Source organism: Ostrinia furnacalis, unplaced genomic scaffold, assembly GCF_004193835.3.
Source record: "Ostrinia furnacalis isolate ACB-3 unplaced genomic scaffold, ASM419383v2 OfSCF7604, whole genome shotgun sequence".
Taxonomy (NCBI): domain Eukaryota; kingdom Metazoa; phylum Arthropoda; class Insecta; order Lepidoptera; family Crambidae; genus Ostrinia; species Ostrinia furnacalis.
Window position 1 is genome coordinate 1,149,328 of NW_021137843.1, and position 11,887 is coordinate 1,161,214.

The following is an 11,887-nucleotide window of genomic DNA, read 5'->3' on the forward strand; positions in this document are numbered from 1 at the left end:
TTTTTTACGGCGCGTATTCTGATTTATACGCCGAGTTAATGCTTAGAGTTTGCGTTGATGTTTTTTCACTTAGTTAACTAATTAGTTTTGATAAAAAAACGCTCCAAATTCGCTATAACAATTACATACAAAAATTGTGATAAGGTTATAAGTAGCTGGAGTGTTTTTTTTTAAAGAATTCCCGTTAATTCTTCGTAGTAACTTGTAAGCTAAATTATGAGTGGGTTCACTAGAACAGTCCGGTGACGGGTTCGAATCTCGTTTCAGCCAGTTCGAAACCGACACCAATTTATTGTTGCATCAAAAGACTTGCTTTAATTTTTTTATTTAAAATTTATGATATTACCCCTTTTGCTTCAGTGATTGCGTTAACATAATTCAGTTCATAATTTTGCACCAGTGTGCACTTTGTTGAAAGCCAAACTGTAACAATTTGGGTAGTGTATTGAGCCGAAGTTGGGGCGAGTCGAACTAGATTCAGTTAACTACAGCCGCGGGCTAACAATATCGTTGTACGTAACAACGTGCTTTATTGAACAAACGTGGCTCTTGAGTGGAGATGTTATTAATTCCTACCAGAATTACTTAGGATACCTTACATATTGCTTTCATGAATTGTGTTGCCTTGCGTCGATACAAAATCTTCGCTCTGGTTCGATACAAAGTATAGTGACGACTTTTGTGAATATCTCAGATTTTGATGACACGTTAACGCAAACCATACTACTTAATCACACTTATCTAGTACCTATAAAGAATGTGGATAGGTAAGTAATCTTAGCAAATATTAGTCCCGTAGTTAATTACCGTAATCTTCGCTAACAAAAGCAGTACCTAAGTTTAGGTATATATTGTCCAGTTAAGAGAGCTGGACTCTCTCGATTTAAAGGTTCTGAATTCTGTGTGTGTGTTGCTTTTCACAGGCTCATGAGTGACTGAACCATATCAGATGCATTCTATTCAAGACGGCCTATGTAAGTCAGTTAGATCGCCAAAAGTTAAGATAGAGGTGCTAAAACTATATTTTTTCAATTATGACTCTACAGTTGGGATTTTTATTGTAAATCTATTTCTAATGAAAATATACCTATTTACTCGTATCGGATTTACTTTATCAGCAACAGGAATTTGACTAATGTCATAGAATATTGATCTGCTATTACATATTACGTTTTGTTCGTGGTTGGTAGTTACTTACACAATACTAAATCGTGATTATGGTTCAAATTCCGCCAGGCTCTAATCTTTGACGACTCATTGTACCTACTCGTAGTATCAAATCAGATATATTTCAGAATTTGCCTAATCATGTTATAAGTATTTACACGTGTCTATTTATAAAGTACTGAATATGAGCCTGTCAAAATGTTTTGTCCATATTATATGTGTACCATCTGCTTGCCATACTGAAAGAAGAAACCTTCGGTCTCCCGCTACATCGTGCTCAAGGTCACCAAAATGAAACCATCCAAAATAGTAAAAACAAATATTAGTGGCATAAACTTGATGACGACCTGGCAAAAGGTTAAATATTTAATTCTAAATTTAGACAAACATAATATCCTCACACAATGACCTTGAGGAACTCGTTCGTGGTATACATACGTGGTATACAATACGTAACGAAATTACAGAAGCAGGGTTCCGTTAGCAGGTACCTAAGAAACTTTAATTCGTACCAAGAAGGCAATCTATAACTAAATACTATGTAAATAGTTGTAGGTATAAGCATATAGTTGCCGTTATTAATTTGAAACAAAAACCTGACAAAATCACGTTTTTTTGTACTTTCCGCCAAATCGGACTTTATTATTCCAAGCTTATCACAACTTTTCTGAACGTGAGCCATGGAGCTTATCTTAGTATCAAGACAAGTAACGTAGGGTAATTTACGGCCCCCTCTCGTATTATATCCTTAACAAAGATACGGAACCAATTGTGATACTGTCCGATTGTTACGCTTTAAAACATACTTCAACAGTAATTCGACAGTCGGAGTTTGTGTTTATCTGTGATAGCGTGTGTACAGTTTTTGAGCAAAATGATATTATTTATAGCAGTGGCAATTGTTTTTGTTATTGTGTCGTATTATTATGGAACCAGATCATTTAATTATTGGAAGAAAAGGGGCATTAAACATGAAAAGCCATTGCCTTTTGTCGGGACCAACTTGAAGAATTTCGCTCAAAAAGCAAGTATGGCAATGATGGCTACGGAAACTTACAGAAAGTTCCCAAATGAGAAAGTCGTTGGGTTCTACAGAGGTACTGCTCCTGAGTTATTAATAAGAGATCCAGAAATAGCTAAAAGAATATTGGTAACTGATTTCCAACACTTTTACGCCAGAGGTTTCAATCCTCACAAAACAGTGATCGAACCCTTGTTGAAGAATTTATTTTTTGCTGATGGTGACTTATGGCGTTTAATAAGACAAAGATTCACTCCCGCATTTAGTACTGGAAAACTGAAAGCTATGTTCCCACTTATTACGAAAAGAGCAGAAAACTTACAACTATTCACAGAAGAGATTGTAAACAGAGATCATTTTGATGCTCGCGAATTGATGGCTCGGTACACGACTGACTTTATTGGAGAATGTGGCTTTGGGATCAACATGGACACACTTAACGCTGAAAATTCACAATTTAGAGCGTTCGGAAAACGGATTTTTGAAAGGAAATTAAGAGATGGTGTAAGTGCTGCTCTCAAAATAATGTTTCCTGAAATGTGTAAGAATTTGACATTTTTAGCACCTGAACTAGAAACGACAATGACTCATTTGTATCAGACTGTTGTAAGAGAAAGAAATTACAAACCGTCTGGCAGAAATGATTTTGTAGATCTCCTGCTGGAGCTGAAAGAAAAAGGAGAAATCATTGGAGAATCTATCGAAAAGAAAGATGCTGATGGTAAACCAGAGATTGTTACTTTAGAATTGACGGATTTGTTGATGATGTCACAAATGTTTGTGTTCTTTGGCGCCGGTTTTGAAACATCTTCAACCGCTTCAAGTTACACATTGCACCAATTGGCTTTCAATCCAGATTGCCAAGAAAAAGTGCAGGCCGAAATAGATAGTGTATTAGAAAAATATGATAACAAATTAACTTATGACGCTGTTAAAGACATGGCTTACCTTGAAATGTGCTTCTATGAGTCAATGAGAATGTATCCGTCAGTGGCGTACCTGATGAGAATGTGCACCAGTAAGCAATATACGATTCCAGAGATAAATCTGACCATCGACGAAGATGTCAAGATTATTATTCCTATTCAAGCAATACAGATGGATGAAAAATACTTTAGAGAACCTACAAAGTTTGACCCTGAAAGATTTAGCTTTGGTGCCAAAGAGGACATAAAGAACTTTGTATTTTTGCCATTTGGAGAAGGACCCAGAGCTTGTGTTGGTATGTAAAACATTGCTATTATTCTCTACAACTAAGTACTTTCGAATTTTCAGTTACTTTTACTATTGTCACTAGATTATTACCTACAGATATTATAAATACCTATTACGACAAAAAATTTATAACTAAGGGTTTTAAATGCTCATCACACGAAAATCTTTAAACAATGGACCCACAACCGTAACCACTCGTAGATCAGACTATTTATTTATTTATTTAGACTTCAATGCAAAATAAATTTAACATAAGGCGAACTTAATGCACTAAAGCATTCTCGACCAGTTTACATTCGGGTTAATCAGAAAAAAATCGTTTAGCGGTACCTACGGCTACTAGAAGGCAAAGGAAAAATAAAAACAAATCGATGGGTGCCTGGAATAAAGCCGCAATAGCCATAGCAGCAGTTTTCCGATTAAGTGATTTTAGTAAACTGCGAGTCCCTATACACCTTTTGAATTTTTTTCAGAATTTTATCTTTGAAACTGCCTGATTTACCAAAAGCACTATGGATATTGAATCGTTATTCCCATTCATCATTTAAAATTTGTTGACCGGAATAATACCGGCAATATGTATTTCTACCTTTTTTAAAGTATATTCTAAGCACTATAACCTTAAGCACATTAAATGTTACTCCAGAAAAAATAACGCATCGTTTGATATACAAACCGTTTTGATACGCCTCGTAGTTAAGAATTATTCAAAATTGACACTAAATCTCTTCTCCTGTAAAATTGTGTTTTGTCGATTGTGGCTTTATTCCCGGCACCCATCGAAATATGCTAATGACTTCAATAATAACAGTTTTAGTGCTAAAATTATTATTTCAAAATTTAAACACTTTTTATTAATCTTTATTCATTATTACGATTAGCATTTTTGTAATCAGTTAATATTATAAAGTCGTTACGTACCAAGCTGATAAAATGACGATTATCCTTCAAAACATTTGTAACAGAATTAATTTTTTGCGCATAAATTGTCTTGTCATCCTTGCAGTGATTTTCTATCGTTTTGATAATAACTGATTCAGCACATGTCGAGTGCATTCACTCTCAGATATGGCAAATTTAATTCATTTATATCTGAAATTCCCTTAAATTCGCGAAGTCGTGTGTTTCATTATGGGTTTTTATTTTATCAAAAAGAGGATACCATAATAAATTATGTATTGTGCCTTTTTTGAACTAACAGTTCAATGTTAGTTTGTGGTCGCTCAGTAAAGATAGAAATTAAAGATAATGTCTCAAAAGAATTTCAAGAACAATAATATTCTGCTTAAAAAGTATTATACTATTAGATTTCATCTTCATGAATTGTAATTTCAGTTTAACTCAATCATCTATTTTATGTATGTATTTATTTATTATATATTTTATATATTATTTATGTATGTAGCATATTATTATTTGTTTTGTTTTTCTTTCCTGCACTAGAAGTACCGCCAAACAAATTTCTTTTCTGCTCAACCCAAAGGTAAACTGGTCGAGAATGCTTCAGTGCATTAAGTTCGCCTTATGTACAATTTTTTTTTGGCATAAAAGTTTAAATAAATAAATAAATACTAATTGATTTATTTCTTTTTTTCCAGGTGCTCGCTTAGGCCAAATGCAGTCCATGGCAGGACTGGCTGCAGTTCTACACAAGTTCACAGTAGAACCTGCTGCTTGTAGTCGGCAGAATATTATACCGGACCCTACAGGAGTAGTGTCCGAAGGCTTCGTTGGGGGACTCCCCTTGAAATTCAGAAGACGAGTCAAAAATTGATGTCTTTCGCTATTTTGTTTTAGGTCTAAGGGTGTACTGTACTGTTTGTTATTTATATTAAGTGTTAATTAATGTTATTAAAATATAAAAATAATCTCCATTAATTTATTTTACTTATTTAACCTTTAAATTGTGTATGCTTTATGTAAGATAAACATGTTATTTGTTTATGAAAAGACTAGCTGACCCGGCGAACTTTGTTCCGCCTTAATGGCAATAAATAACGGGATAAAAAGTATCCTATGTCCTTCTCCTGGCTCTAAACTACCTCCCTGACAATTTTCAGCTAAATCAGTTCAGCCGTTCTTGAGTTATAAGTGGAGTAACTAACACGACTTTCTTTTATATAATAGACTAGCTGACCCGGCAAACTTTGTTCCGCCTTAATGGCAATAAATAAGCAGACTTTTCTTTAATTTCGAACGGGATAAAAAGTATCCTATGTCCTTCTCCTGGCTCTAAACTACCTCCCGGACAATTTTCAGCTAAATCGGTTCAGCCGTTCTTGAGTTATAAGCGAAGTAACTAACACGACTTTCTTTTATATATATAGATATCAATGATTAAGGGAGAGTCCGCTAATTTGGACCAGTTTTTTTCAATCCCATTTTACACATAGTTTTGTTTTGTTTTTGCTAATGTCCATGGTATATAATAAAAGATACATTATTCAACTTACTATTTCATAAGTATTAATTAACATGATTGTTGTATATTTAGCACAAATCAACAAAGTACGAGTTCAGAGCTTCGGTCCAATTTAGCCAACCGGTTCGATAATTTGTACCACAGGGTTACTAAATTGGATTTCAATAAATTTCAAGCCTATAAAAAGACGATGGCAAAATATTATACGATACATTCTTAACAAATTAGGAAACGAAAAGGAACAGTGGTTAATAACATAGACAATCGATATTGTTTTACACGTTATCACGATTTTGAGTACAAGTTTTGTTATTCCAATTATCGTAACGCACACTTGTACCTAATCTACTTTGCCAGTCTTTTGCTTTCATTTATTGTTAGTCAAACATAACTACGCTATTATAACTTCAAAATATGATTTACTAAAAAAAAATTCAAAATCCTTTGGTAAAGTTCCATACAACTTGATGTGGTACAATTTAGCCGACTAGGTGATAGTGCTTTTAAAAAATCGGTAAAAAATATAGCTTATAAATACCGAAAAATGTTTCAAATAATTGTAATCCACACTAATTTACGCTTCTAAATAATATATTAGAAACACCCTGTGATTAAATTTAACAAAATTACAAACTAAACATGTATTGTCAAAAGTTACTTGAAAACAATGAAAAAATACTTTTCAAAATAAAACACACGTGTTTGTTGTCACGGCAAAAACCACATGGCCGATATTAATTGATTTTAGTTGTGTATCGCTGAGTGTTGCAATTACAGACATTCAATAAATACTTTACGAAATATGAGGGTGGTACAATTTACCCGGCGGTACAATATACCGAACTCTCCCCTAATATTTGAAAGAATAAGAATAAAAGAATATAAATGAATAATTGTTTGAATCCTAACTTGCAGGTGAAAAACTCTTCATATCATAATTTTATAGCAGTATCTTGGACTTTATTTTATTTTATTTCTGTCAATAAAAATAAATGATAGTCATTGAAAGAAGTCATTGTGACCGTGATATTTATAATGTAATAATTTATTGAATAGAGACAATAACATCGATTTGATAAAAATACGATAAGTGTGCGATAGTGTTCACCATAATAATTATGATAAAGTTTATTTTAGGGTTCCGTTGTAGGCAGAGGAAATATAACATTTATTCGAATAAATATTGAAAGATGTCTTATAGCCTTGGTATGACCTTCCCATGATCTCATTTTGTCATAATTGTGAACATATCATTTAATGTTTTAATTCCTGCCAGGCCAGTTACTCTTAATATTATTGACATTACATTGTACAAAAATTGCTAATAGGACTCGTAGTAGACCTTTTTTAACATAGAATACAACGGAAACTATACTTATTGCGGTAATTCGGGTAGTTTCATAATTATGTAAAAAACACGTCATTTAAAATGACGGAACCCATTTTGATTACATAATAGGATTTCATAGCAAATATCAGCTCAACTGTTAATACAATTATCATTTATCTAAAATTCCGTAAATTCGCATTAGTTTATTTAAATTCACGAGGGGCATCGCGAGTTCTTTAGCTTTAAAAATGTTTTTAATTATATTTGTGTTAGTTTTATCAGTGGCTTTATACTTCTATGGTACAAGAACTTTCAATTATTGGAAACAAAGAGGCATTAAACATGACAAACCCTTACCTTTTCTTGGGAACAACCTTATGCAGTTTTGTCAAAGAGCGAGCCTAGCTATGATAGCTACAGAAACTTATAAGAAATATCCCAATGAAAAAGTCGTTGGATTCTATAGAGGGATTACCCCTGAACTTCTTATAAGAGATCCAGAAATTGCAAAAAGGATTTTAGTTACTGACTTCCAACACTTTTACGCAAGAGGATTCAATCCCCACAAAACTGTCATCGAACCATTGCTAAAGAACTTGTTTTTCGCCGATGGTGATCTCTGGCGTTTGATTAGGCAACGATTTACACCTGCATTTAGTACCGGAAAGTTGAAGGCAATGTTCCCCTTGATTACAAAAAGGGCAGAGAAGCTTCAAATTATTACAGAAGACATCATCAATAGAGATCACTATGATGCTCGTGAGCTGATGGCCCGATACACAACTGACTTTATCGGAGAATGCGGATTCGGAATTAATATGGATTCGTTGAATGATGAAAATTCTCAATTCAGGAAACTAGGGAAGAGAATATTTGAAAGACAGCCTAGGGATGTCTTTGTTGCTGCCCTAAAACTGATATTTCCTGAACTATTTAAGCACTGGTACTTTTTAGCACCAGAACTAGAAAAGACAATGGTAACTCTAATGCAAACAGTTATGAAAGAAAGGAATTTCAAGCCTTCTGGTCGAAATGATTTTATCGATCTTATAATATATATAGAAAAGGGAGCTATGGTAGGGGAGTCAATTGAAAAGAAAGATGCTGATGGTAAACCAGAAATAGTTTCAATGGAATTGACTGATTTATTGATGACAGCGCAAGCGTTTGTATTTTTTGGTGCTGGTTTTGAAACATCTTCAACTGCTTCAAGTTATACTCTACATCAGCTAGCATTTAATCCGGATTGCCAAGAAAAAGTCCAAGCAGAAATCGATAGTGTTTTGGAGAAATACAATAATATAATAACTTACGATGCAGTGAAAGAAATGACTTACCTAGAGATGTGTTTCTATGAAGCGATGAGAATGTATCCATCCGTAGCATATTTAGCTCGTAAATGTACATCAAAAGTATACACGATTCCTGAAATAAATGTAACCATAAATGAAGATGTAAGAGTAATGGTACCTATACAGGCGATACAAATGGATGAAAAGTATTTCCGTGAACCAAACAAGTTTGACCCTGAGCGGTTCAGTTTTGGTGCCAAAGAGGATATTAAAAACTTTGTGTTTTTGCCATTTGGAGAGGGGCCTAGAGCTTGTGTGGGTAAGTGACTATTTTATTGTCATCAAAATTTTCTAAGTCTTGACTCTTGTTGAGCGGTAGCTTCCAGCTAATTAGAGCATTTAGAAAAAAAAGGCTGGTTCACTGTTCAACGAAGCACCCTACCTACTTTAGTTAGAGTAATTTACTTATGTTATTTACAAAAGACTACAATGTAAGAAACTCGTAGGTATCTAGTACTATGTTTAAAGTCAACATCATGATTTTTAAACAGTGGCTGATAGATCGCTCGTTACTGAAAGAAAAATAAAAACAAACTGCTGACCTTTTTCCATAATTTGATCCACACTTTTCTATGCCTTGAAACACTTATTTTTCTCGCTGTTCATCTTGGGAGCTATTAGATGTTTGTGTGTCTCATCATCAGCGTCATAATTTCAGTCACAGGACGTCCACTTCTAAACATAGGCTTCCCCCAATGACTTCCACATCGCACAGTTGGTAGCGGCCTGCATGCAGCGTCTTCCTGCTACCTTTATCAGGTTGTCGGTCAGGTTTTGTCTGACTGCTAAATGTATATTTCCAAAATATTTTTCTGCAGGTGCCAGACTAGGTCAAATGCAATCAATGGCTGGAATCGCCGCAGTCTTGCACAAATTCACCGTGGAACCCGCTGCTTGCAGTGTACGGAACCCCATACCCGATCCTTCTGGAACAGTTTCCGAGGGTTTCGTTGGAGGACTCCCCCTTAAGTTCAAAAGACGAGTAAAGTAAAAAAGTCTGTTATTGTGACTGCACAATCTACTTTTTTACTTTACTCATTTACATAATTATTTTAAATACTGATTTATTTATATAAGTTAAATATGTAAGATTGATGACGGTTGGAGTACAGAAAGTTATTGCAGTTTTAAATCAACATTTGTACAGACCATAGCATATCTGACTATACATTTTTGTTAAAAAAAGCCACAGTCTTGAGCTTGATGTGCTTTCGTTTGTATTTACTTTCAAATGAGACTTATTGTACCGTAATAATGCTATTATATTTTGTTGTGTTATTATGTAGTACTTACCTAGTCAGGCTTTAAAACATTAAAATGACATATTATCCAAATAGCAATGCCTAAATTATTTCTCTCAAACGCAGTTCCCTTTGAAGTCATCGGTTAGCAACCAATCCGTGAAGATAGCGGCTTTGCTGTGCGACTGGCAGATTAATTGATGTGCAACCAGGTGCGGATGTTAGGCTTGTTCCACATGTAGGTACCGGTACCACGACCACAATACGTGGGTGGTATAAAACAAAATCGGGCTTGTTCCAGCACTTTAGTTAGTTAGTTAGTTTTGCAGGGCAATCGAATACCGCACTTAGCCAGCACTTTTAGCTCGAGAACGACGCGCGGGACCGATTTTCATAGCTTATGATTTGTTGTATTAATTGTCTCTATCCTGCCTGAATAGAAGAATAAATATTAAAACATTTGCAACACAAAATGTTCATTGGTTTCTTATTTCTTTTAAATACAGATCACACCGCAGCTACTAGCGACACCATGATAATGTAACCACACTCGTAATTATTTTGTAGGTACCATAACGCAACTGCAAGAAATCACAGCGACACTATACACACGTAACCCCAGATTAACTACTTACTTTGTACATAGCGACGCGGTGTGGTGTGGTTATGGTAAGTAGCTACGTGTAAAACAAGCCTTATCACTAAAGTCCTGGGACGGCCATTTTAAATTCCTACCGTACCGTTGCTGACTAAAGCAATCAGTGCCCTCTAGTGTAAGATATTGAAATAACTGAGCGTCGAAAGGATTAGGTATGTCAAAAGCACATATAAGGCTGGGTTGCACCACCTAACTTTGACCGTAACTATAACGATAACCGGTGTTTTTAGGGTTCCGTACCTCAAAAGGAAAAAACGGAACCCTTATAGGATCACTTTGTTGTCCGTCCGTCCGTCTGTCAAGACCCTTTATCTCAAGAACGCGTGAACGTATCAAGCTGAAATTCACATGAAATACTCAGGTCTATTGTCCCTTTAAGCTGTGAAAATATCAAACTTCTAAGCCAAGCCAATCAAAAGATACAGCCGATTATGTCGATATTTTCAACAAATTTTCGACACTCGCAAAGGAATCAAAACCTACAGGATACTTCCCGTAAACTCAGAATCTTGAAATTTGGCATAAAGCATTGTCATATAATGCAAATATAGGAAAAATTGCGAAAATTACATTTTTTTAGTTATATAATATAATAAAAATATTTTAATAAAATGAAACTTACTACCTTATTTCTCACGAACGAATAAAGGTATCAAATTGAAATTTATACCAAATACCTAGATCTATTGTCCCTTTAAGAAGTAAAAAAATCAAACTTCTAAGTTAACGCGATCAAAAGATACAGCAGTTTATACCGACACCTTAGACGAATTTCCGTCACACGCTAGGGAATCAAAACCTACAAGGTACTTCCTGTGAACTCAGAATCTTGAAATTCGGCACGAAGCAACGTTATATAGTACAGATAAAGGAAAAATTGCGAAAATGATAAATTTGAAGTTATATAAAATTTAAAATATTATTTTTGCTTACATGACATAAAATATTTTTTTAATAATTATAAACTTACTACCTACCCTTTTTCACATGAACGCGTAGAGATATTAAAGTTGAAATTCATATCAAACACTTCTTAAATCTAATTGCCTCTAAACTGTGAGAAATTCTAAATCAACGCAAAAATTCAAAACGCTGAGGTAGGTACCTACCTATAATGCAAATATAGGAAAAATAAATAAATAAAAAATAATCATACCGCATATTTTTTTGTATGGAGGTTGACAGATTTTTGACGTTTGTCAAAGTTAAAGTAATATGGTGCAACCCAGCCTAAGACTTTACATTTTGAAAATGGATGATAATTTTATTCTCACATTTTTTGATTTTTTTATTGTAAAAATAGATTTTTTTTTACAATTAAACTTTTAAAAAATACTTTTACAGATCCCAGTTAAACTCTTTCGATGCTTTAGGACAATAATTTATTGGCTATTAATTTGACTGTACCTAATTAACGATTGAGTACAAAGACATAAATGAATCAATTAAAATTGGTTGTTACACTTTCTATTCACTAATTT

General features: G+C 34.1%; 2 protein-coding genes across 2 annotated transcripts; both read left to right on the top strand.

Annotated features, from left to right (window-relative positions):
• Positions 1 to 1,978: 1,978 nt before the first annotated feature.
• LOC114365599 (cytochrome P450 6B2-like) lies at positions 1,979 to 5,281 on the top strand. Its single transcript, XM_028322211.1, has 2 exons — positions 1,979 to 3,410; positions 5,002 to 5,281. The coding sequence occupies exons 1-2, from the start codon at positions 2,042 to 2,044 to the stop codon at positions 5,175 to 5,177; spliced, it is 1,545 nt and encodes a 514-aa protein (XP_028178012.1). The 5' UTR covers positions 1,979 to 2,041; the 3' UTR covers positions 5,178 to 5,281.
• A 2,087-nt stretch (positions 5,282 to 7,368) lies between these two features.
• Positions 7,369 to 9,819, top strand: LOC114365600 (cytochrome P450 6B7-like). Its single transcript, XM_028322212.1, has 2 exons — positions 7,369 to 8,766; positions 9,326 to 9,819. Exons 1-2 carry the CDS (start codon positions 7,404 to 7,406, stop codon positions 9,496 to 9,498), a joined length of 1,536 nt encoding a protein of 511 aa, XP_028178013.1. The 5' UTR covers positions 7,369 to 7,403; the 3' UTR covers positions 9,499 to 9,819.
• The last annotated feature ends 2,068 nt before the right edge of the window (positions 9,820 to 11,887 follow it).

What these genes read in the sequence shown, in the direction of transcription:
- LOC114365599 (XM_028322211.1), top strand. Translation starts at nt 2,042, where the DNA reads ATGATATTATTTATAGCAGTGGCAATTGTTTTTGTTATTGTGTCGTAT. An exon ending in AGGACCCAGAGCTTGTGTTG is followed by an intron (nt 3,411 to 5,001) that starts GTATGTAAAACA and finishes CTTTTTTTCCAG; the next exon opens with GTGCTCGCTTAGGCCAAATG.
- LOC114365600 (XM_028322212.1), top strand. Translation starts at nt 7,404, where the DNA reads ATGTTTTTAATTATATTTGTGTTAGTTTTATCAGTGGCTTTATACTTC. An exon ending in GGGGCCTAGAGCTTGTGTGG is followed by an intron (nt 8,767 to 9,325) that starts GTAAGTGACTAT and finishes ATTTTTCTGCAG; the next exon opens with GTGCCAGACTAGGTCAAATG.